Source organism: Thunnus albacares, chromosome 19 (assembly GCF_914725855.1).
Source record: "Thunnus albacares chromosome 19, fThuAlb1.1, whole genome shotgun sequence".
In the NCBI taxonomy this organism is placed as follows: domain Eukaryota; kingdom Metazoa; phylum Chordata; class Actinopteri; order Scombriformes; family Scombridae; genus Thunnus; species Thunnus albacares.
Window position 1 is genome coordinate 1,262,443 of NC_058124.1, and position 26,368 is coordinate 1,288,810.

Here is a 26,368-nt window from a genome sequence, read left to right on the forward strand (position 1 = left end):
GGAGCTGGACAGGAGTTTGGAATGAGCAGGACTGCAATGGGGACACAAGAGAGCATCCCACTGAAACCACTTTGATAGAATCCTGGATCAATGGATCCACATCAGTGCAGTTGCTATAGTCTATATTTGGAACCTCGCCCAGCATTTGTAAACATCATTTTGCTGCTGATTTATTAGTTTCAGAGGGGCTGGTCTTGCCTCTGATTCCAGCTCCTCTGCTGTGCTGCAGGTGCGACTTCACACCCCAAGTGTGACATAAATCACATCTCTTCCTGCGTGAACAAAGCGGAGTGTTCATGAGGCTTCTCCTCTCCCTCCCTCTTCTATTGACATCTGTGCTTTGTGGCCTCCAGCTGAGTGTGTGCTCTTTAATTACCTCCCTCCACTTTCACCCAATCACCTCTGTGCCAGCACAACAATAGAGACCAGCTTGGTCAAACACCACAGCACTAACAAGCCTGTTGGTGTGTATTCTGTGGAGGCAAATCAAAATGACTGCAGAAGGGTTATGGTTCAACTAAAATCATTGACGCTTGGCATTTTGCTCATTGCCATAATTGATGTGATGCCATTTCCATTCCCAGAGATCACTTCCTGCATCAGTACTACATGCAGTATTTCATTTAGACCAATCGGTCTTTGTCAGATTCTAATCATGTGAAAAAATACTCTCCCAGATGTTAAATGCATGTCTAAGGGCACGTGACCTCATGGCACAAGCTTTGCTGTGACATCTGAAGCATTTCACTGGTCAGCCCTCTCTTTATACTAAATTAATATCTATAGGATCCCTCAGAAACCACATATAAGACGATATAAGAAGAAGAAGAAGAAGAATACGTATTATTATTATCATATACAATATATACATAGTATATTTAAATTAGTATTAGTATTTTAAACGATATTGTCTGTTTTGTTTGTTTATTTGTTGGTTTGTTTGTTGGCTTAAATAAATATTGGATATATTATGTATCCTTTTTTTTTTTTTAAAAGGATTTCCTGGATTGTATTTTATGTCTGGTTGATACCTGAAGCAACACAAGCTTTGAGTTTTGCTGCTTCTAATTTTGTTCCACTGCTGAACCAGCAGTAAGGTTTTATTTCAGCACATATTCAGCACCTATAAGAAATGCAAATGTCTTCTCACCAAGTTACTTTTATTAGTACAACTAGTCTTCGGTGAAAACAGGTTTACACAACAAGATATGGACAAATTCTGTACTATTTGGTCAGTGGGTCAGTTTTAAATAAATCAGGTATAGACACATAAGAAACAGTCACAGTGAGGTGTTAGATGAAGAGCTGCAGGCAACAGGTTATGACTAATATTCATTCATCATTGAAGGTCAAATACCATCCAATAAATATCAGAACAAAACTATCAATATAGATAGATTACAGATTATAGATTGCAATGCCAAACAGGTGCTACATTTTTCACTATTTTGCCCTCAAGCCAGGTGATAAATCCAAGTAAATCTATTGGTCTCTGCACAAAACACTTCCCTCTCTGTCTCTGTGTACACGTGCACAGAAACAAAGCAGGATATTTCTGACATGTCACTAATGTTACATCAGATGATTTTTGGGTGGTCCACCTACTGCTTTCTGCCCTGCATTACAACATCAGCAACATGCTACTGCAAATGTTACTATAAGTCCATTCTTTGGCTAAAAGCTTCCACTTGTTGGCTGTTAAATAAATCCTTTAATGTTCACAAAATCAAAATCTAAATGTGTTTATACTTTATTCTGTGTACACTGTTCACACTGGGGAAAGGATAAAACTAATTGAACACTATTCATATCTACTTTCTGAGAAACTTCATTCTAATTTTTATGTAAACTTAACAGTGTGATTTCTCAGCAGGCCTGAACTCCACAAACCCTGACAGTACAACATCTGTGATGATTGTGTTTGATTCTACATCTGCCTGAAGGCAGGATGTGAGTAAATACTCTGCTCTCCTCTCTCCATGCCAATATTGGATCAGCATGCAGACATTTGATGATGATAATCCATCCTGAGTCAGAGACCACCTGTTCATCCAATTCTGCTGCTCTGCTCTCTGCTGCAGCCTGCTGGACACACTGACAGGCTGTGCTATGTGGAGGATTACTATTAAACTCAAGTGAACACACTAATAGCCCTTTACCTTACACATGTGCTGGCTTGGCTTGATGAGGTTTGACTCAGCACGTCAGCCCATCACAGCAGGGATTTCTATCTCCATTACAACAGGGCTACCCGCTTCAAGGTGTCTTCAACTGATGACATGCTTGTCTTGAGTCAATGACGTTTAATAGCACTGTTTGCTCAAGCCCCCAGGAAGTGCACTGGGCTGAGACTAGTGGTCAAAGGAACAGGTGTAAAACAGCATTTTTTTGAGCATCACAATCCCTGTGAAATGGTTTGTTTCACTATCAGAATTTGATCTATTCAGTCTGATAACATTTGGAAAGTGTAAGAGAGCAGCACGATTGAATCATTTTATCCCCACTCAAGTTAACTAAGGGATAAGGGAAGTTAGACAGCTTGTCCCTAAAAGATGATGAAGCCCATCTCATGTCACCATAACCCGCTTGGAGATGGGTCAGGCACTGACTTCAGAAATGGTCCATCTTGGGAGCCATTTGACGTGTAATGGAAATGCAAATCAACACAGCATGGTTTAACACGGCGTGGCCAAAAGTGCCAAAAAAAAAGACCATAAATGAAGTCAGAGTGGAGCAAGAGAGGCTATGAATATAAAATCTAACTACAAACTTGGGCCTTCAAAAAGGTTTCCAAAACATTCAAAACAAACCTGCTGATTATTTTGTGCCAGATGAATCAAAAGAAAAGAGAAGGACAGATAAAGAGTCAGACAACAATTTGTTATTTCTGTCAAAGTTTCCAAAACTGCTTCCTCTGGAATATCTGGAGCCTTTAGAAATCCAAGTAAAATACATTTTGAAACATTTTTAATGCTATAGAATCACAGCTAATGTAAAAGTGCATGTATTTAATGAAGTTATTAAAGGTTCAGGAACAAGAGCACACCTCTCTCAATTCAATCACCTGTGTCTGCCTGTATAGGTGTGCCTAACCCCTTTCTGTTCAGTTTGTCTCAGTTCTCACATTCATTTTGTTTGTTCTCAGACTTACTGCTGTCTAGTTGCTATCGTTTTTTCGCGTACCTTAACCATGGACAACAAAGTGGTCCTAAACCTAAACCGATCTGTTGCCTCCTTCTCCCTACAGCCAGCCACTTAGCCATCCTGCTTGTGTACCACATTTCTTGGCAAAGTACTGTCCATAACTCTCAATCTAGCAGCACCGAGATATCTCCTTCACCACTACATCCACACAGAAGCCATTATCATTGACGATTGGCCAGAGTCCAGACGCTCCATGTGCATCCACACGCATCCACCTTACAGGTCCCGGACATGGTTCCTCCTCACATGATTGACATCAACTGGATGGTTGCTTACTTCCAGCGTGCTCTCAGGGAGAGGGACATCCCGTTCCTCTGAAACAATAATAAAGCCAAACTTTTCCAACTCTGTGAAGACTCTACTTCCATCACACCTCCAGCCAGCCACTCGAATCACCGCCCAACACCACCCTGACACCACACATCAATGATGTCAACACGCCATCCACTATGCAGGTACCACTCAAACTCCACAATGAATTAATTCATTTGTGGGGCTTAAACTGAACTTTGTCCATGAATAAACTCAATTTCCCAGAGTCTTCTGGGTACTTCACACCTGGACGTTAACTCTGCCCATGGACCCAGCTTTGAGCTACCAGTGGTCACTGTGGCATGCGACCCAAGATGTCATCCAGTCAACAAAACCGGAGCTACCCCTCTCCACTTTCTCTTTCCCCCACTGCTGCTGCAGGAAACAACAGTGACTGCTCTTTTTCTCCTGGACACTCTTCATAGCAGCTGCTGAGAGCTGCAGTGAAGCTCTAGCATACTTCACACACATTACATGCAGTGACTAGGCCATGCATGCAATTAACTAACCTCTTTCAACCTGGCCACAGGGTTGAGCAGAGATGTGGGTGTGTTTATTTGTGCTCTAGAACGTCACCACTGTGAAACAATCAGAAAATAACGTTTTATTTATTTGATTCACCAGCTTTCTCGCTACCAGCACTCCCTCTCTTCACTGCTGCTCTCTCTCTGTCTCTCTCTATCTCTTTTTCTCTCATCTTTTTTTATATTGAGTAGGGAAGCAAATTCAAACTTTACTTTTAATGTTATCAAACGAAGAGAAATGTCCTCCCCTCCTCCTAGTAACATCTTTCTCTTCCCTCATGGCAGAGTTTTACAACTCTGATCAGTCTGATCTTCAGTTGTGATTGGCCACCACAGCCTTCAGCCGCAGTGACATCAGATTGCACTTCTCCAAAAGTTGAGTCTGTCTCAACTTTCCGGGCCGCAGTCCAGTGTGGCGTCTCTGTGGCCAAAACACCCGCAGCTGAAATGCACTTCCTCCATTCAAATGAAAGGAAGGACTGGTGTTTTCGCCGCACCGCCTGATTTGGTCTGAATACGGCCTTACATACTCTTTTGCTTCTGGCATAGTGCATGTGGTCTCAAGCCACCACATGGTCTGGCCTTTTGCCTTCGTCTTCTCTTGTTCACAGATCAAAGGAACATGTGGCCTCTGTTGCCATTTTGAATCTCGTCAGCCATTTTATTGGCCTGTAATTCACACACACACACACACACACAAACACTTTTTATTGATTTCAATAATTAATGATTATCTTTGATAATCACTAGCCTATAATCAATAGCCTAACAAAGTCCCAATAACTACAACAGAACCACAGACTTCTTTAGGGCCAGGTTGTATTTCGCCATGTGCCTGCTCCCTCTCTATTTGGTTTGTCTTGTGCATTTTCTTCATTTCTTTCATCCCTGTGTCTGCAGGCTGCGCTTTCTACCTCCACACATGCATGGCTCCATCCCAGCATCCCTTAATCTTCACTTCCTCCAGCCGTAGCTAATATAGCTCCCTCGATTCCATCTACTGCTCCAGCCCCCACTCTCGCAGCAAACACTATCAATGAGGGCGCGCATACCTACAGCAAGCCATGGAGCCTCCTCCCACCCACCCACTCCATTTCCCACCAACCTGTCTCTGTTCCCATCCCTCCCCCGACACCTCACTGCACCCCACCTCCATACAGTACCCCCTGCTGCCGGTCCTCTGCCTCTGGCTCTCCCAATCGTCAACCTCACCAGTGGCATCCCCTCCCCAGCCTCCACCATTCCCCCCACTCACCCCGACTTGGCTACATGATCCTCTCCCATTCCACCCTCCCCCAGACAAATATTCTCAGGCACCCTCATTGATCTCATTCAGCTCTTCCAGCCACCCACCTACAACACCACTGGTCTCAGAGAGCCCTAAACCCCCCATGGTGCAGCCCAGCTCAGGCACCCTTCACCTTCATGTTCCAGAGAACTCCTGCCAGTTGCATTTGCTTTCTCCTTTTCTCTGTACTGTGACGATGCTGAGTCTTAACCCCACCACAAGGCAGAGCTTGAGACCTACTCGTTCATCATTTTGGATTAAGCCTTGCAGTTTGGTGGCACCTGTTTTTACACCTACCATGTTCTCTTTGTTTCCCAGGCTCCCAGGCATCTTCAACACTTTCAATCAATGCAGTCGATTCAGAGCACTACTGCTGTGTGTTCACAGCCCGTTCTTTTCTGGCTTGCAACTTGTGCGGAACGCCGTTCCACACAGCCACCGCATGTGTTATTCCTCACGGAATGATGTTCGGTTTTTTATGACAACGACATCACCCAGTATAACAATATCCAGCTACAGCGCCTTCCTTTGGATTTAATGGTTACAATGGTTGTAGGTGGTTTGTCTCCAATCGGCCACCTGAACTGTCCACACTTTGTCTCCTCTGCTCTCTATGAACTGTACCACATCATCGTAGGGGCATGAGGGGTCAAAGAAGTCGTCCTCGCTCATACAGAAAACCACATTGTCATCGATATAATAAACAAAGGTCATTCACGATCACTCAACACCATGCGGTTCATCAGCAAAACCACCTTAATCTCAGCTCAACACCAATACATCATCTACGCCTCCCAAGTTTCAGACTACAAAATACTATTGCTGACTCCCTCTCCCGTTTCTCATTTCAGAAATTCAAATCCTTGGCGCCAGACTCACATCTCCTTCTGATGCTGGTGCCTACATTTTCATCCACCATCTTCAACTGAACCCTCAGCTTCTCCATCTGATCACCGTATCACAGGAAGCCATCATAAATAGTCTCTCTCCACTCTCAGCAGATGAATGTGAAAACAGCCTTTTAGTGTCTGCATATACGTCATTCTGCACAATGTAGCTCAAACATCCAACTAATTTTTGAGTGGAAGGGGACTTTAAGGAAATTGGGATGTAACCATTATTTAACTGAAACTGCACCTGAAAGCACTACTTCCTTTAATCACTCACTACTCCCTGTTTAACAGACTCAGTAGTTTGAGATTTCAGACACTTATTGATCATCATCATTTTGCATCACCACTGACAGGTGTGGAGTCACATCACTGTAATGTACTCTATATGTATGACTACATGTGTATTACACATGTAGATTAGACTATATGTATCACACTACATGTATCTATAAAATGCAACACATTGCATTGTGGGATTGTTAGCAGAAAGTAGTGTAGATGAGTGCAGTAACTGTGTGTCGTGTTCGGTGAAGTTCAGTATAAAGAATCTGCGTTGTTAACCACCTACCTAACATGTAAAACACTGGTTTGAGGACACAACTCAGCATCATTATGTCTCTAGCAGCCTTTAATCATTATGTGCACTTCAGCTTCACCATCATACCAGCTTCCCAATTTACACCTCAGCAGTGGTCATGTGTGGTCACCTTGAACTCTACTGCTGCTGTGTGAAGCTGACTGTCTATCTCTGGCTGCTCCCGCGCTGTATGATTCTCTGTCTGCACCACCAGAGGGCACACAGTTTAAGATTACGCAGATGAAAAATTAGTAAGAAAATATCCTTTGATTATTCAATTAGAAAAAGAAATATATACAGACTGTTCCATAATAATCTCAGTCACTAAATGGTGATATACAGTGAGATATTACTCAACAAAAATGTTCATGTACAGTTCAAGTGATGTCAGCAAATGCACTCAAATGTTACTTTTGCAACAGAGGCTTTGAATCTGTTTTCTTTGACTAGTGACACATGAAAATTACTGGTTTAAAATCCAATAATGATCTAAGATGTAGTCAGAATTCTGAGAAAAAATAGAATTCTGAGAATACAACCAAAACAAACAGTTTTATTTTCTTTTTTTAAGTTTATTTTTTTGTCATTTTGCCTACATTTGAGAGTCAGTGTAGCAAGACAGGAAACAAGAGAAGAGAAAGAGGTGTGACATGCAACATGGGTCCCCTGGCCAGGAATCAAACCATGGACATTACAGTTATATGGTATGTGCCTTAACCATTAGGCCACAAGTGCACCCTTCCTCAGTTTTTTGAGATTAATGTCAGCCTTTAGTTTGTTCTCTCTCACTAATTTTTTTCTGAAGAGTTAAAATATAATTACTCACCATTATTTCAGATGCAGTGTTTCACAGGACATCAGCAGTCATGGGTCCAGGAGTTTTAAAAAGTAGACCAGAAACAAAGACAGAAATAAAGGTTAGTAGGTTTATAATCAGCACTTTGTTATTTTCAGTCTTCATGGTTGGCTTCTCAACCACTTTGATTCAACTTTCAAAGGATTTTTTCTGATTTTCTGACCTCCAGTACATCATATTTGTCATTCTAAACAATCATGGATATATATTATAGTAGTGTATTTACCTCGGTAATTTGCTAAAAGAGTGATAGATTTTATTTTTGGACAAATCCACAGACAGTAGCTGGCTGTTGTACACATCCAGTTCAGAGTGGTTTCCTTAAGACCAAGAGTAGATCATTTACTATTTAAAATAAAGAAGCGACATAGGTCTGTGCTCTTTGAATATTAATTTTTTACAATAAGAATACGTTTAATAATTTAGTATTCATTATATAAATCAAAGATTTCAAATCAAAGTGGTTACTAGTGATGGTTAGTGTTCCTCAGCCTGTGAGAACAGTTACATGATGTCTTTTGTAGCTCTGTAGGAGCTTTGTCAAGTCTGAGAAAGTAACCTGGATGATGTTACAGTGATGTCATCAGGGACATTTATCAGAACCTGTTACACGCTGGAAATGTGGAGTTTGACAGGCTGCCAAGTAGGGAGGGTCTAATAAAAGATGCTACTGAGTTGCATTGTCGAAAATATAGGATCCAGTGGTTTTGAAGCTTGACCCTGTAAACTTTTTTTGTGTAAACAGTCACTTCCTGGAACTGTGACTCCACTCATGACGTCATCAGGTCAACAAAACCTGAGCGCTGCTCTTTGCTCTCTGTCTTCTCCTGGACTCTCCTCACTGCAGGGTCGTGCAGGTGAGAGTTGCTGGTATATCTCTGCTCTGAGTGTGGCCTGTTCAGGGCAGGCACATGGAACTCTCTCTTCTTAACGGCAGCGACACAGAGCCTGCTTGATTCAAGTTTAACGCTGGCGGCTATGTCACAAAGTCTGCCAGCTGACCCCACAAGCAACTTGAGCCGTGAAGCTGAGTTAGCACCGGAGCGACCAGTTTCTCTCTGACCTAGGACTGGATCACTGACTGCCCAGCAAAGCCTGCATTTCAGCCTCGGTGTCACAGCTCTTCTCAGCCTGGCTCATGCCAGACTCAACAAAGCAGCAAGTCAAAGTATCTCTCTCCCTCCATGGACTTGGTAATGTTAACTGGGCATAGCCAATAGCATAGCATTAGCACGGCTAAGCATAAGCATCTTTTATTCTGCCATCTTTGTAGTTTTCCTTTGTTCGCAGCCATGCAGCCTCAGTCGCACTTGAATCCAGTCAAGACATGAAATCATGTTCCAGTTATGGAAGTGTTGTATTGCTGGAGTAGTCTGTTGACAGAGGTTATGAGTAAACATATATTATCCTCCAGAGTAAATGAGCACTGAATCATATACAATAGTTGTACAGCAGATGTTTTGCCTTTGACACCTGATGGGAAATATCTGCTGAGATATCACTGATGTTTGAAAGCTTCAACTCAGAGTAATCACTGCAGCAGTGAGTTTCTGATCTTATTTACTTTACATTCCCTACATTGATCACCTCACGTCAATTTAAGAATCTTCCAGGTCAACTCATTTCCAGTCTTAGTTCAACATTTTATTCTAAGTGCAGCAGTCACATATCTACAATAGGGTTAATTATATGATTGTTTTTGTGGCTTTCATGCTCTTTCAGTAAGCTTTTAACCAGGAAGTAACCCTAGGTGTCCACTGGTCTCTGTCCATCACAGTTCAAATGTCCATTTAAAGTCTTCCTGAAAAAGAGCATCTGCAGCAGAAACATTTCCCGTATGGTTTAGAGTTGTTTGCAGCTGATGTAATGTGGAAATAGATGCTCTGTGGCTGCACTTTACTGTTAAATTACTGTACTAACCCACATTGCCTTTTATCTGTATAATCATTAGTGTACATTAACAGCAGGAAAATGTGTCTGTCTTCCTCCCACAATCTCTTTTTTCCATCCCTTCCTGCCCTCTCTCTCTATGTACAAACAATGTGGTTTTGCTGTTTAAGTGTGAAGACAAAGTCAGGGACAAATGAAATGCATCATTAATGTCATATCAACAAATATCAAAAGGAAGCCAAGCAAAGGAGCCTAGCAGAGAAAATGGCTGCATGAATAAACATGAAACTATATATTTGTGAGCTCTTTTTAAAGATTCATGTCTTCTGTAGGAGCCAATGGGCTTGGAGCAGAGACAGACTAACACATTGTTGGGTTTTTGGGTCTGCACACAAAAAATATAGAATATCACCAGCCGTATCCTTTAAAGATTTGTTTGTTCAGGTGCTGAACACCACTACTGTAAATTTATGATCAGTGTCAATTGGACTAAACAACACAAGTTTGAATCTAGCCTTCAGGTCCTTGAAGAAGCAACATTCATGGTGAAGGATCCAGCCTCTGAGGTAGGACAAGGCTTATTCAGATTATTCTACTGTATTGTTAGTATTGTTAGTAACTGTGTAGCAGTAATGTAACTTCACCCTGTCATCAGCCTGCAGAGAGTAGCCATCATCAGCACTGGGCTTTCATCATAACCACCAACAATAAATAATATTTCTGCTTACTGTGACTCACTGGAATCCCATTCTGATGTCTGCAGTGCTTACGTTTGCACAAACAGTGGGAAGCCTCAGATCTGTCTCTATGCAGACAGGGATGTACTGTGGGAGCATGGACACACACACACACACACACACATACATACACACATACACCGAACAGGGAGCTCTGCTGGCCGGTCCTGTGTGGGTGACAGGCCACAACAGCCCCCATACATTCTGCTGTCTACTCAGAGAATGACTTCAGGCATTAGCTGCTGGAACCACTGTGGGGTTCCACCAATATCTACAGTAAGCCTGATAATAATAAAACATAATTTAGAATCAGTGATATAGACCTGCAATTCTTAAATTTGAGGCATTTATTTAATATTCTGATGATTCATTATGATAAGGATTCCAAACTGTGTCATAATGTGGCCTTTGGTGATGGGCAAAACAAATCCTTCTACACCATTAACACCACGGAGGAGTGACAGATTAATGGAATATGCATTCTCTACATGTGCATCTTTTACTATCTTGCGTTTGTCAAGAGTCCATAAACACACTATGGTGACAATAATCTAAATAGCAATATTAAGCCTTACAATAATCTAGAATATTTTTACTTCTTCCTCATTAAGAAATCTAATAATAAAACAAAATGAACCTTCAAACTACTGCAGCAGTTACATCTTAAAATAACAGTAAGATACGGTAGAATATGAAACAGCAGCACATCATGTTCAGTTTGGTGGACAGTTACCGCACCTGAGAGCTTGACAGCTGCTCTGCTCCTCTTCTCCGCAGACTGATGTTGATCTTTTCCATCCGCCTCAGCTTTTCGGCTTTCTGCTAATATCACACCATCATCACCGGCAGCTTACCTTTCCACACCGGTCTGCCACGAACAGCGGAGCCGCGGAGGAGTGGCCACCTCGGGCTGAGGAAATGCTGAGTCAAGCTGCCACAGTTACACCGGAAATAGTGATCCACCCTTCAAAATATAAACGGAAAATTGTTCGTAGAAGTTGTTGCTCTTATGCAATAATCTTTGCTGTATTATTTTATATTATTAAATGTAACCATTTTAGAGTTTTATCATAAAAACCTAATAACACACACACACACACACACACACACATACACATACACACTGGTATGGGAAAACATAAATACACTCACCAGGCTGGTTGTTGAGCTCCCGTCAGACACACACAGGCATATTCTTAAGATGATCTGGCTGCCTGCCAGTCTGTACACCAGTGCAACTGAGGGGAGCAGTACTGCAGCAGAGTTGGCATCCATCAACACCATCCACCCTCAACACACACAGCAGCCTCTGCTGCACCAGCTCCTCCCCATGGATGCACTGTGAGAATGGTAAAGCCCTGAAAGCTTTCATTCCCAGCAGAGAGGGAAAAAACACACTCCTCTGTTAAACGCACAGCCTCACCATCATCAAACTTCGGACCCAAAAGCATGATTCTCAGACAAGCAGTAAGCAGAATTATCCAACAGGAGCGCAGGCAGATGAGTGGAGGTCCAAAAAGCAGGCAGGGGAAACAGACTGGACTGCTATGAGTGGCATACTTTGACCTGGCAGGGAATGAGGGAAATGTGCTGGTATAAATACTACTGGGCTGATGAGGAAATGGGCAACAGGTGTGCAGGTGTGCATGTCAGGTGACCTGTACTGATGAGAACACTGGTGTTACTGCAGGATGGATGGGGGTGGCTGAACAGAATAGTTAAGGTGCGGTCACATGACGTTTACATTCTCCAAAATTTCCCTGACATCCCAATCCGAAACAGGAAATTATGTCTCAGGTCTGACCCATTCAGGAAACATTGAGCTGAGCAACTAGCTAGTAAACAATAGCAGGTCTACCAAAAAAGTGGCTTGCACTATATTTGATCTAATGGAGGAGAGAGAGAGCGAGAGAGAGAGAGAGAGAGAGTGGAATCATCCCATAAATGCTGCTCAGGAGCATGGTGAGTTCCATTAGCTCATTCGAGAGCTCAGACTGAATGAAGAGTGATTCAGGGAGTACTTCAAGATGGGCAAAAGTTTGACATGCTCCTGGAATGGATTGCACTATGGTGCTATCCATTCCAGGAGCATGTCAAACTATGGCTATGGTGCTCTGCTGCAAAAAGATGGACTGCTCCCTCTGGATTGGGAGTGTGTTGCTGCTCCAAGTGAAGGAGTTCAAGTATCTCAGGGGTGGATTGGTGCAGCATCAGCAGTAATGCGGGTGTTGTGCTGGACCGTTGTGGTGAAGAAAGAGCTGAGTCAGAAGGCAAAGCTCTCAATTTACCAGTCGGTCTATGACCTCACTTATGGTCATGAGCTTTGGGTAGGGACTGAATGAATGAGAACGAGGATAAGGCGACCGAAATGAGTTTCCTCCGGAGAGTGTCTGGGCTCAGCCTTAGAGATAGGGTGAGGAGCTCGGACATCCGGAGGGAGCTTGTGGTAGAGCCACTGTTCCTTTGAAAGGAGCCAGGTGAAATGGTTTGGGCACCTGGTTTGGATGCCTCCTGAATGCCTCCCTTTGAGGGTGTTCAGGGCACATTCAACTGGAAGGAGACCCCGGGGCAGACCCAGAACACGCTGGAGGGATTACATATCTCTCCTGGCCTGGGAACGGCTTGGGATCCCGCAGGAGGAGCTGGAAGGTGTTGCCATGGAGAAGGATGTCTGGGTGGATGGATGGATAGATGCATGGATGGATTGATGGATGGATGGATGGATGGATAGAGGCATGGTCTGAATAACTTGTTGCTGCAAGGGGCTGCTGTTGCACTGTGCTGCTCTGTCTTCTCTGTCTGTGCGCTGTCAGTGGCGTCTTTTCGCACCACAATGTTATCAATTATAAATTTGTTTTTCACTGAGTGAGAAAATGGAAGTGTGGTGTGAGAGTGAGTGAAAGGTGTCAACTGCGTGAATATCATAGTCAATGCATGAGAGTTGGCAGCCCTGCAGATGTTAGTGTCCTACCAAATGTTGATCATCTGGGTCCACTCCCCTTTGAATTTTTGGGAGACAAAGCCTTCCCCCTGTGAAAGGAACTTTTTCATCCCAATCCTGGTCGAGGCCTGTCATCTGATTGGAGGGTTGTAGAGAGTGCCTTTGGCATTATGGCATCTCAATTCCAGGTGTACCACAGAGTATTGGACCTTGACTGAAGCCACTTAGACAAAGTTGTGGCACCATAGTCCTCCACAACCTTCTCAGGTGGGAAAACTGAGATGTGGTACCAGTCCATACTCCGTGGACAGACCACAGGGTGCTCTCCATCCAGCAGGTAGGCTTTGCAGCAACACTGCATCCCAGGAGGTACCAGGCTGAATGTACAGGGAGTATTTCTCTTCCCCAAGTGGTGCTGTGGAATGGCAACATGCCCACATCTAACTTTGCAGCTTTTTGCAAAATACCCACTACAAGTTATATCAAGAACAAAACCTCTCCTATTGCTGTGACTTTGATGTGATGAAGAGGCTTGGGTGGCTCAGTGACCACGCTACAACACAACACACACTGCACCTTAAATGATGTAGTAAAATGAATTGTCTACACATTTTGCCCTCACTTGTTATGTGTATAGGATATTGTTTAAATAAGTGATCTGTATAATTATTGATCCATACTGTATAACTGGCCTCATGCACAATCAGTAAGTTAGTATCAGTAAGTACGATAAATCATAGTGAGTGACAAACAGAAACAAACACAGTAAAACCTTGTAAGATGGAATCAAATTTGTTATTTTGCTATGTCAAAATAAACCAAAAGGCAGATGCTGCTGGCACTAATGTTGTTACATTAATTACATCATTAGTTCCTCATCAACATAAAATTAAACAAAACCAGCAGCAGACATGAAGTCATGTTAACTTCAGGCAACATAAACTGAAATGCAAACCAACTAAAAACAGTCATTCTGTAAATGTCTTTAAATTACCTAATAAAGGCGATGTTTTCTGTATGATACGTAACATTTTGATTTCCCGCCAGAAGACGTACTTTTGGACTGTCCCATACAATGTGGATGAAAGTGCCTAGTGTACCATATGAACAGGGTGGACAATAAGATAGGATGTCTTATCTGGGGTGTCATCACACACATTCTAAGGATGTGGAAGTGCAGATTTTAAAAATTGACTCATCAACTTTGCTTGGTAATTTAGGTGGGACTTTTAGCCTGTAACACACGCACACACACGCAAAAACATTTCCTTTATACCTGATCATGTGAAATTCATTTGGCAGAAATGTAGTTAAAGCCACTAATTCACCTTGAAATTTCAAAACAAAGAAGTATTTCTATTTAATAATAATATAGTAATATTTTCAATACAAGTGTAAAGAATACACTGTTTCATTCTACCTATTTTTCTTTGGATGAAAAAAACCCTTTCATCACATAAAATGTGCAAAACTTTTCAAATGAGCTCTGTTTTATCCATGACTGAATCCATGTTGACTTACATTCCACAAATGACCAATGAAACATACCAATATACAGAAGCATTGATATTGGATGATTAGCAAAATCCTTGATTACATTCAATCACATTTTTTATGTTATTTTATACATGTCTGCACATGGCAGCTACAGTATGGTAAGGTCAGAGAGAGATCATGGTCATGATTAATAAAAAGGCAAATGTGTGCCTGTTTGTTACATGAAAATCTGATGTACTACATGCCATCCACCACCCAGACCTCTACACCCTCCACCTCACTTCCACACAACTTCCTGCATTACTATTGAATGTTGGCAAATTACAAGATGTGGAATTATCCAATATGGACTTAATTCCATGGATACTGGGCTGGGTGGTCAGAGCTAACAGCTATGCAGCCGCTGATGAACTTATATCATAACCATGCTGTTTAGAGTTGATAAGTCAACCTTACTGTAGGTCAGCGCCACATATCTGAATATAGAACAGTCATGTTTGATGGCGTCTAAGGCTGAATTAACCTCCTATGGGGCCCCAGGAAAAGGTTTGCTGTTGGGGCTCTATTTACCCCCACTATACATGGTAGTACACTAGAGCTGAAGAGATTAGTCAATTAGTGTATTGACAAAAAAATAATCAGCACAATTTTGATAAATGATCAGTCATTTAAGTCATTTTTAAACAAAAATGCCAAAACTTCTCTAGTAGCAGTTTCTCAAAAGTGAATATTTATATGTATAATATATATATATATAACACACTATATTACCCAGTTTGGGTCAATGTAGCACCAACACAATGGGTTAAAGTTACCCAGAAAACCATTCAAGACAAGGGTTTTTTTTTTACCCAGTTTTACTGTTCTTTCTTATTTTACTGTTGGGTTATTTACCCAAACAAAACTTGTTATAATCTACGTTAGTCTTTTTAAGCTTACATGTCATGGTTGGTTATTGATTGTTAATAACTTCTGTATCTTCTGAATGTCATATGCCCATTGTACAAGAAACAATACATTTGTGACAGCTTTTAGCTAAAGCTTATTGTGTATAACACTGGGTCAAAATAACATATTGCTACTAGATAAAGTTTACCCAATGTTTTTGTTCAATTTGATATAACACAACTTTGCAACAAATGATCATGATATAAACTAAGACAATTAATGTTTTAAAACTAGAGTCCTAGACACAGAATCACAAGATGGAGACTGGAACTGCCAGAGTTCAGATTGTCCTTCAGTGGTCCATATTTCAAAACTGATAAACACCTGTTATTAGAATTGTAGGCTATAACTCACAGATCAACTTCCCTGCTCAAAATCTCCCACCCTGTGTGAAATTTTTGATGAGAATGGATCATGGTCGTGTTAAATGACTGGCCATGCCACCACCAATCTGCTTTTAAACTGAGTGGCCATTCTTGTACACACAAGCTCCCTCTGTTCGTTTCATTCACTGGCTGGTGCACTGAGGTAAAACGTTCCAGCACATTGACATATGACTATTGTTTTAGTCTGTGATTGCGGTGTTCGCCACCAGATTATGTAATAATGCAGAAACTGCAGTAATGCAGGAACTGGCTAAGTGGATATTGTACTATGGTGGTGCAAATTTGCCACTTTTGTATTTTAAAATTCTGTATAAAATTTGAATAGTTTATGTTAGAAACATGAAATCCATCCCTACAAACTGAATGAGCTTTTCCTCCTGCATGTCTGAACAGCCAAACAGGAACCTGGCCTCTGTATCACTGCCTGCAGCTTTAATTCTTACATAACACATGAGTCTGCTGCTGTGCTGTTTCATCTAAAATTCACAGCTGCTGTTTTTGGAGCAGGATAACTGACAAGAACAAGCACAGCCAACTCCACACTTTCTATTTTCAGCCACAGGAACAAGATGCACATCCAGTGTATCTATAAAAATATACTTTGTTTATTGGAAAAGAGGCAATAGTGCAACAGACAAGAACTCACTAGTATCTTAGTCAGGTGGTTACAGTGAAAAAAACCAAAACAACACGATACAGTTATACAACTACAACACTGTGTTAAACAAGTTGCATAAATTATAGTACAAAACTGTACACAGTCTTACAGTATTTACACAAGGTATATTTGCCAAATGCCAAATTTGTCCATTCTTCTTTTTAAATAAACAGTAAATAATTGAAGAAACAGCAATTCCTTAGTCATGCTACATGTTTTTCTTTCCTCTGCTGGTCTTTAGACCATACTGTCAGGATAGAGAAATATGATGGACACTGAATGACTTATCAGTGGTCAAAAATTCACCTCCATAGTCTGAGGAGGCACATCAATGTCCAAATAAAAGACTAAAAGTATATCATATTAAAAAACACATCCCCAGGATTCTTGTGTTGTCATTACTCTCAGAAATATGTATTACATTTTCTAATCGCATAGTTAAACATTTCATGGCGATTTGTTTCCACTTGTACCTCAATTTGTCCACCAGTATCCTTGCAGCTGTCAAACTTTAAACAGATATTGCCATGTAGGTGACTTTACTGAGTCAGTTTACTGACTTTATGACTCTTCTCTACTTGTGCTACTGCCACAATGTGTTTTAGTCTTACTTTAATTATCTTCTGTTGGGGTTATCCTATAATTTTTTTAGACTTTAATCTCACAGTAATGTTTTTTTCATTATCTATTATCCTAATATCTCAAGATAAAAATAATGCTCATAATGCCAATATTGTAAAGCATTGTAAAGTCCACTTTCTTTCACCTCTGTCATTTTTATAGGTACAGAGGTTCTGACCACCACATAACAACCATTTACATGTCAAATATACATTCAAATTAAATTCTTGACTCCCAACTACAAACTTAAAAAACAAAATCAGAAGTACCATTTGTCAACTGAAGAAGTGAAACATTTTGGATGTCACAATGAAAACAGTTTGAAGGCCATTATCTCTGGAATACAGACCTGAAGAAAGTCAGGAAAGACAGTTAGGGAAGTCAGTCTCATGAATTTTAAAAATAGTTAAGCATCTATAGAAGCAGCCCTGTCCACATGCTCAACATGTTGAAGACTATGCAAAAGTCCCATGCAACATGGCCACAATGTATTTTGGTCTGACATATTTATCTCTGAGCATGGAAATTAATTCTTGATCTTTAGAAATAATATGTGTAACATAATCTAAGCTCAAACGTCCACTTATTATCTTTTAAGAGCTTTCAGCCACTTTTCATGCCCTTCTTCAACAAATGAAATTTGCTCAGTTGGGTCATGTAAGAGTGGGACTTCATTTACACAATATTCAACACCAGAGACCATCTTTGAACTGAGACAGGTGTTATGATCTTGCCCCATATACTGTTCAACCACCTGCTGTCACATTACAGAAGGCTAGAAAGTGGACCTTTGAGCTTTGATTATTTGTTGCACATATTTATTGTTGCCTCTTTGTGATACATTTCTCTGTATAATTAATGAACTAGATTTTGGGGCTCTCCTTGGGTCTGGGGTACTAACACCAAACATTAGGTACAAGGGTGGGTTTATCTTTTGATTTGGAGATAAAACAAACTACATATGTGTTATAACATCTGATATGTGTCCTTACATTTCTTCGTCAGTGCGTCTGTCCACCAAAATGCATCTGTGTACCTTTACTGGCGGACTGGTCAGAAATTATGGGGACTTAGAGCTGCATTTTAACATCAACTAAACAAATATTAAACAAAAGGAAAGGAAAGATGTCTTGCTCTTCATCTCTTCTTTCAGTCTCTAAATTTGGCTGCTTTAGCTGTGAGCAGAAGCAACAGACAGCTGCTGATGAGTTCTTTCAGGTTTTACGGTTTCATGTGTTTGTGTGAGAATTGTTTCTCATCTCATAGCAACATGAAGTCTGGCTTGATAGCTACTCATCTTTTCAACTTCCTCTAAACCAAAAATACAACTAGAACATTCATTGTACTTAAAGGCTAGGTTAGATGAAAGGTCAGGCGTGCAGTGGTCAGGGTTGAGGGTAGAGTTGGGGGAGTGGTGGGGAATGGTGCAGTCAATGTAGAAGGTCCTCAGGAAGTCCTGATTCGGGTTTGTGTGTGTGTGCGTCATCCTCCCGTCACATGTTGTCGTCGTAGTCACCAATCATCCTCCGTGTGTTGGACGCCAGGAAGATGTCGTTATCTCGTGGACAGTCATAATGGCAGGAGCACGTCTTGATGAACATCATCTTCTTCCTGAAGACGTCTCCCTCCGGACAGCGGAACTCCACCTCTGCAGTGATGGTAGTGTGAGGCGTACAGCAGCGGTTATCAGTGCAGACGCCACAGAACTTTGGTTTGTATAGCCTGGTGCTAGAGCAGCCCGACAGCTCGAAGCGCATCCCCCGCTGGGCCTTTGGTGTCCGGACACATTTCTTTCCCTTCTGTGGGACAGAAATGATGATCAGTGAATGATGTGTCAGCATCATATTTGTGCTGAGTGATATATAGTAACACTACATGACTCATTATTCTGATGCTTATCATTAATGTCCTGTGACAGCTGTGTTTATTTTTCAGATACTGCTGTCTGACACAACACAACTACTAAATCAATAGGATTCAGTCCATCAATTGTCTTGATTTTTCATTCAAAAACAAAAATGTCAACGTCATGGTGGTGCTAGATAAATAATCACTGGGTCACCAAAGTCATTAGGATTCATCCTCTGGGGACCACTAATGTCTGTAAAAATTTCACATCAATGCATCCGATATTTGTTGAGACATTCCAATTTGGACCAAAGTGGAGGACTGACCAACTTGCTGACATTGCTTCCCTAGAACCATAGCATGGTTAAAACACTACAAACAATATATTATATATACAGAGTTGTTTCAATGTTCATTTGGGCATCTGACTATTGTTTTAAGATGGACTTGAAAAAATGTGAACCTGTCCTTTAAAAATAAAATGGGACTTTCAGTGGGTGCGATCTGGAAAGTGCTTCTACTGTCTAAAAGCCAGCACACAAAGAGTCAGGAATAAGACCCAAACCATCAGGATTATGAACCTGCTAGGAATCCCCAACTGGGGACCACACACTACCCCTAGTCCCTCCAATACACATGTACTTATTTCTCTACATAGTATAAAGTTCCTCCTCTGTTAGCATGCAGTATGTGTAATGAATTAACTTGCAGATGATGAAGTTTGAGTTGTATATTATTCTGTTCAACAAAACATGTGAATAAACCCTTGTTTGGTATAGAACTTCATTTTTCAATTTATCCAAAACTTCCACAAGGAACCTGAACCCAGTGGGAAAAGTAACCGCTGGCTTTGGATTTACAACAGAACAGCATCACTACAATACAGCAGACCACTGATCAGCTGCTTTGGAGCAGGTATAGGGTTCGGGACCTTGTTGAAGAGGCACCTGGGCAACAGCTGATGTGAAATATTTCATAAATATTTAGCTGTAGAGAAGTCCACTGACCTTGATATCTTTGTCCTGCTGGATGTTGCAGGGTCGGACCATGCAGATTCTGGTCTGCCTCTCCAGCTGGCAGTGCTGGTTGTCGTTGGTGATGCGGGACGAGACGGCCATGCCGCAAGTGGCTGAGCACTCACTCCACTCTGTAGTCTGGACTATGCAGTTATCTCTGGGACTCTCTGCTACTGGCTCATGTGGGGACACTTGTTTGAAGACCGAGACAGGATTTGAAGAGGGCAAGGGGTGAATCTGAGAAGCTCCTGTATGGAGTGGAGGGTGGTATTAGAGAAACTTTAACATGCAGATTAAACATCCAGATTTGCAAAACAAATGAGAGAAATATAGAATAAAAAATAATTGCTATCTACACACATCGGGTGATTTGGGGTCCTGATATTCTAGCATTATACCTGTTATATTACCTGTCATATGTTCATATACTACAATGTTTTTCTCTGGCTTTAAGTGTTTTCTTTTTGATAAGTGATAAAGGTGGCTTTACATTTGTTGCTGATAAATTCTATTTTCATACAGTGAATACATGTCAGTTAGTAAGCAACAATATGTTTCCCAAATTGTTGTTCTGACCAGGTCATGATCCAGGCATGTGCTGTTTTTGGGACATCTGAAGCTGGGCTGCAACCAATGATTATTTTCACTCACTCTTTACATCATCTATTAATCTGACAGTTGCTTTCTTGTTTCAATAGTTAATCATTTAGGATAAAATACTGTGAAAATGCCAATTATAAGCCTCAGGTGACATCCTCAAATGTCTTGTTTTGTTCGAGCAACAGTCCAAAACCCAAGCAGAAAATCTTAACATTAGAGGAACTGGCACTAGATCATTTTTTAATTTTTTTGCTTGGAAAATAAGTTAAAGGACTTCATTTTCTGATAATAAACTCATCTATTAATTGGCTAATCATTTCTGCTCTAATCTTAAAAGCTGAATAGAGAAGGTTAATTTCTGAACCACTTTAGATAAGGGCTGAATGTTTTCTGCTCTGATATGATTTAATCTTATAGATTTTATCTAAAAAGCTTGCTAACCGCAATGTCTGCTAAAAACAAATAATAAGTCTTGTTGCAAACACCTCAGATTTAGGGCTGCAACAATTATTTTCATTATAGATTCATCTGCAGATTATTTTCTCAATGATTTGATTGTTTGATTTGTAACACACCATGTAACAGTGAAAAATGCCCATCGCAGTTTCCTACAGCCCAAGGTGATGTCATCAAGTGTCCATTAACTGGCCATTAACTGAATCATATACATATCCAACAAAAAACAAATATTTTTTGTATCCAGACAGATTCAGTGATTCCTGACCAAAAGTACCATAAGTAATAAAGTATGAGTATGAGTATAATATAAAGTATTCAAGGGTACATATGATCAAAATGCAATCAAACAGTCCAACAATAAAGGCTGGCACTCTAATGGTGATGATTTAATCTTAAGGAAAACAAAATCTAAGTAGAATCAAAGAAGATGTTGATGTGACACAGATGACACTGACCGGCCATCACTGACTGGTAGTGGTGGTCCTGAGGTGTCTGGTCACACACCCACTCCTCACAGCATTTTCCAGGGATGTGGATGCGTCGTGGGTACGGGCAGTCAGGGGAGGGTAGCCAGACATCACTGGCACACGTGGGCACACAGCCGATCTCTCCATTCATACACACGCAGTGGTGCTTACAGCTGGGCTGAAAGGACTCTCCACTGCGGTAGATCACTCCACCCAGATCACACGTCTGACCCTCCTGAGCTGTAGACACACAGCCGGCATAATACACTCTGACTGATTTTTAATGAGAAAATACAGAACAGGCTGCTATCTGAAGAGTAAAAGTACAGTATACAGAAGGTATACATAAATAATACAGTTAGCTCAATTATTTAAAATTGGCTGTTTATCTTTTCATCTTCTTTCCGGGTAAATAATTTAATTATTTGATAAAATAAAATAAAACTTGCGGACAAGTAAGTCAGTAGTGGATAATTCTGCAAAACCCCAAGTTATGTTGATGCAAATGTTTTTAAAATTCTCACTTTCTTCAGTATGTGTGCATAGCATTTAAAGTTAGGAGAGTATATATGGTAGCAGTTCAGCCCCAACTGACACTGACTGAAGTGAGTATATACAATCTATATGGCAGGTTAGGGAAAATCGGTGCTTATGGTTAATAAAACAGTAAACATCATTTGCAGGTCTGTGACGGAATGTGTGCCAGTAAAATTACAATTATCCAAAGATTCAAAAAGCATGTATCACATACCACACTATGGAATATTACTGTCACTGATCATGTTTAACTGTCTAGTAAGTCCATTTTTACACACAATATGTGTTTTATTAGAAAAATCACCTGTATTAACATCCCTTGCCAACATAAGCCTGTATGATTATAAGTACCATGTAAAAAAAGATTTATTGTGTATAGTTTTAATTCAAGACTGGTACATTTACTGTAGTTGAAACTGTTTTATACAGAGATCAGCACATGTTCAGTTGAAAAGCAATGACATGAGCTACTTTGTTGTTCAGGTATGAAATTACACATATCATACCTTGACACCTTTCCTTCTTATTATCATATCAGTGATATAGAGAACTTAAAATCATGTCAGGAAAACTAAGAATAAATAAAAGATCAAAGGTATGCTAAAAATAGAAAAGTGAATATTAGCGAATAAAGTAAATGACATTAGTGGAGCATGTATAGGATTATTGTGGCCTGTATGAGGATGGCCTTTTAAGTCTCTTTTTCTCTATTGCACTCCTGTGCTCTGCAGTTTCATATCATCTGGACCACCTAAATTACATTAGTATTATGAGAAATCACTTTTTGAATGTGAATGTTTCACCGGTATAAAGATGAATAAAGACGTTGCTTTTGTATGTAAACTGACACAGCGGTACTGTGTGTTTCAAGGAGGATGTGTTACCTATGCAAATGCCAGTCTCAGTGTCACTCAGCAGTGCGTAGTCACAATAGAGCTCCTTGTGGTGGTCGCAGGGCTCCAGCAGGGAGCAGGGCTCCCCCAGCTGCCTAGCACACACCTTACAGCAGCCACAGCCATCCAGGACCAGGCTGGTCCCCACCGGGCAGGGTGGGGGGTCTGCAGGGCAGGCACAGGACTGGGAGCAGTCCTGGGCCACTGTCTGCAACAAACACACATCACACATTCAAATTACATAAAAGAAGTTGCATCAGGATCAGGTATATATAATAACAGAGCAAAATTTGTCAAATGTTGATTGACACCAGAGGCTGCTATGACCACAATGTACCAGACTGTCCTCACCAGAAAATCAACAGCATTAGTCATTTGTTCAAACGCTTGAATTGACTTTTGCTTAACCATTTGGGCTGTGCAAATAATAACTGCAGTCTCAAAGCAAAGGTGAAAGTACTGAGATGCTGTTATTGTGCTTCACAATCTCTTAGAAATGGGTGATATCTGACTTTGATGCCAGAGACTTTGGTTTGCATCCTATCTGCTATGATTCACAATCTTTCCCTCACTTTATCCAAGTTCAGGCAGAGACACTTAGGTCAAGGAGAACAAACCCCCCTTAATAAAAATACATGAACAACAGATGGTAGTTAAATCATGAATATCAAAAATAAAGGAGTTAAGGAGGAAGTTGGGGTGGTGGTAGGAGCTGTGGCAGCAAACCTGATAGCATGGGTTTATTAGCAGACTATAAGGGTCAGGTTATGGTATACCCTGTACACCTGTGTGAATATGATTGGATGTTACTAGTCAGCTGGTAGCCGAGCAGCTGATGAATGAGCCAGTGACTATAAGCATTTAGCAACATGCTAATCAGCCAATGCAAAGGTACTCTTCCTGGACAAATGCTATGCTATCAGTTTTTAACCACAACCACAATGTATTTCTAACCTTAGAGCTGCACTAATGGATCAAATGATTGTTTGTAACTCTGCAGTTCACCTCAGCTCTACTGAGATTTTTAGAATCCGCTCATTGTTTTAGATTTACAGCCCACATATTTACTATTAAGTTCTCACTGCTCTCATCAAGCTGGTTTCAGGCAATGGCAGGCAGCTGTTTTCAGTGAAAAAGCTCTGATAAACCCACTGTACACTATCTGCCCAGCACCAGACAGCAGACACACACAGTTAAGAGAGTAGCTGGTGAACATAGTGGAGCATTTAGCAGCTAAAGAGCCAGATTTTTTTCTTTTTGAGGAGTCCACAAACACGACCCCAAATGAGTGCTAATGTTGTTCTGTGTCTGATGTATAAATAGGCAGCCGTCTGCTAACACACTAACAACTTGATGAGGTGATAACATGTCACAATGTTAACAAACACCATGCGTACAGCTTGTTGTGCTGCCCCCAAGTGGCCAAATGATCAAATAATGCAGTTTGAACATAGTTTTTCAGCATGCCCCAGGAGCCAACAAATTAAGACGCATGCCACATAACCTTAACCATAATCTGGCAGTGGAACTCTGTTGCCCCCCATCTCTCTCCCCCCTTGTTTCCTGTTATCTTGCCACAAAATAAAGGCATAAATACAACCCTCCCAAAAATATTTTAAAAAAACAAAGTCATTATTAAACCATAATCATGGACTTTCTCTAACCTTCCAGAACAACCCATATGATCATGTTCTGAACTGCCATTTATATGGTATGGCTGAATCAGCCTGCACCTCCTCACAGTTTTCATCACTTCTATGATTGGAGAGTAACTTAACACCAGGCTAAAGCAGTGTTTCACTGCCCTCTGCCCGCTTGAAAGTTTCAGGTCTGTTTCACCTCTGACCAGCATCATTGTTGGGTGCCCCCCATGACTCCATGCAGTCATGTGAATACATTTGTAATATGGGGGCTTGACCCTGGGGAACAAATACAGTTCTGCCCGTGGGCCCCACAGTGATTTTGGCTGGCTCTGCACCAGAGCTCAATAAGGAAAACATATGAAAACAAAGCAAAACACTTACTGATGGCGAGTGTAATATGTACAATGCACCATAAAAAGTGAAATAAGTATCAATATCAATGTATTTGCCACATATAATGTGAGAGGTTACATGAGAATACACTCTGCATAGAGAGCAGATACTTTGTTATAGCATAGATACTGATGCCTTCATCAGTCAGGCTGTTGTTGTTTTGCTCTGGTTTAGTGATTCTGCAGAATGCCACAAGATGGCGACACCAGACTGTAATCACATGGAACGTGAACATTTTCCATGTTTTGTTTTCTTCCCACTGTAGTCAGACAGCACCAGACAGGGAGCAGGTTTGGCGGAAAACATGACAGCGGCAGATGGGAAATAGTGAGGAAAAATATTTTTGAGTATTAGCTGAAGGTTAGACTGTGACTGCCCAGGTTTAGCAGATCTTTCTGTTGTGTGTATGTGACTAAAATGCACAATCTGTTGCATATTTCCAAAGCAGCACAATATCACAAACTATTATGACTTCATTAATACAGAACATTTGTTTGTTAAAATAAAACTTACCGATGAGATCATAAGCAGAAGAAGAGAGAATGTGACTGAAGTTTCCACAGACATGTTTCTCGTCAGGCTGCAGTCCACTCAGTAGTGCTGGTTCCTGTGACAGGAGGCTTGGTCTTGTTGTTCTCCTTGCAGCAGACTGATGAGGCCTGGGAGGAGAAACTGGCTTAAATACCAGCCCAGTGGGTGTAGCCGGAGAAACCAGAGCCATGCCACTCTGCTCTGAGAGGTGAAAATATTCAAAAGGTCTTCTCCCAGAGACAGCCTCCTTAGTCACATCATGAGTTCATATGGGTGGGTGTGGACAAAATGCCAACCAACATGGGTTTTAACTAACAGCAACTATGTCCTGTCATTTAGGGATTTAATTCCAATTAGCAGCATGTGCCAGCTTCAGAATGCCTCTGACACCATAACATATGAGTATTTAAAGCTGTAACTCCACAGAGGACAAACAGTCTGGGTTGAATTTCAGGAATGTTGCTCACAGAATCCGAGAAATGATTTAATGTGGCAGAGGAGGTGAGCGTGGAAAATGAGGATGACATGTGCCAAACACTGACAAACTGCAGGACAGCAGTGGCCTGTGGAAGCTCAGAGGCAGGAACAGACAGACAGACACATAACAGCACTGTCCTTAAATACCATAAAACGACTGTGACAGCGTCAG

The 26,368-nt window shown here is 41.1% G+C and overlaps 2 protein-coding genes across 2 annotated transcripts in view; both read right to left on the bottom strand.

Moving 5' to 3' along the window:
• Window positions 1-11,109, bottom strand: part of epb41a (erythrocyte membrane protein band 4.1a) — a 103,061-nt gene extending 91,952 nt beyond the window's left edge. Inside the window, exon 1 of the mRNA XM_044335936.1 lies at window positions 11,020-11,109. The gene's annotated coding sequence lies outside the window, so the exon portion shown is untranslated. The remainder of the gene's footprint in view (window positions 1-11,019) is intronic.
• A 5,527-nt stretch (window positions 11,110-16,636) lies between these two features.
• Window positions 16,637-25,853, bottom strand: ccn2b (cellular communication network factor 2b). Its single transcript, XM_044336603.1, has 5 exons — window positions 25,702-25,853; window positions 23,144-23,360; window positions 21,711-21,962; window positions 20,188-20,444; window positions 16,637-19,131 (listed from the first exon to the last, which is right to left on the bottom strand). The coding sequence occupies exons 1-5, from the start codon at window positions 25,753-25,755 to the stop codon at window positions 18,826-18,828; spliced, it is 1,086 nt and encodes a 361-aa protein (XP_044192538.1). The 5' UTR covers window positions 25,756-25,853; the 3' UTR covers window positions 16,637-18,825.
• Between the last annotated feature and the right edge of the window lie 515 nt (window positions 25,854-26,368).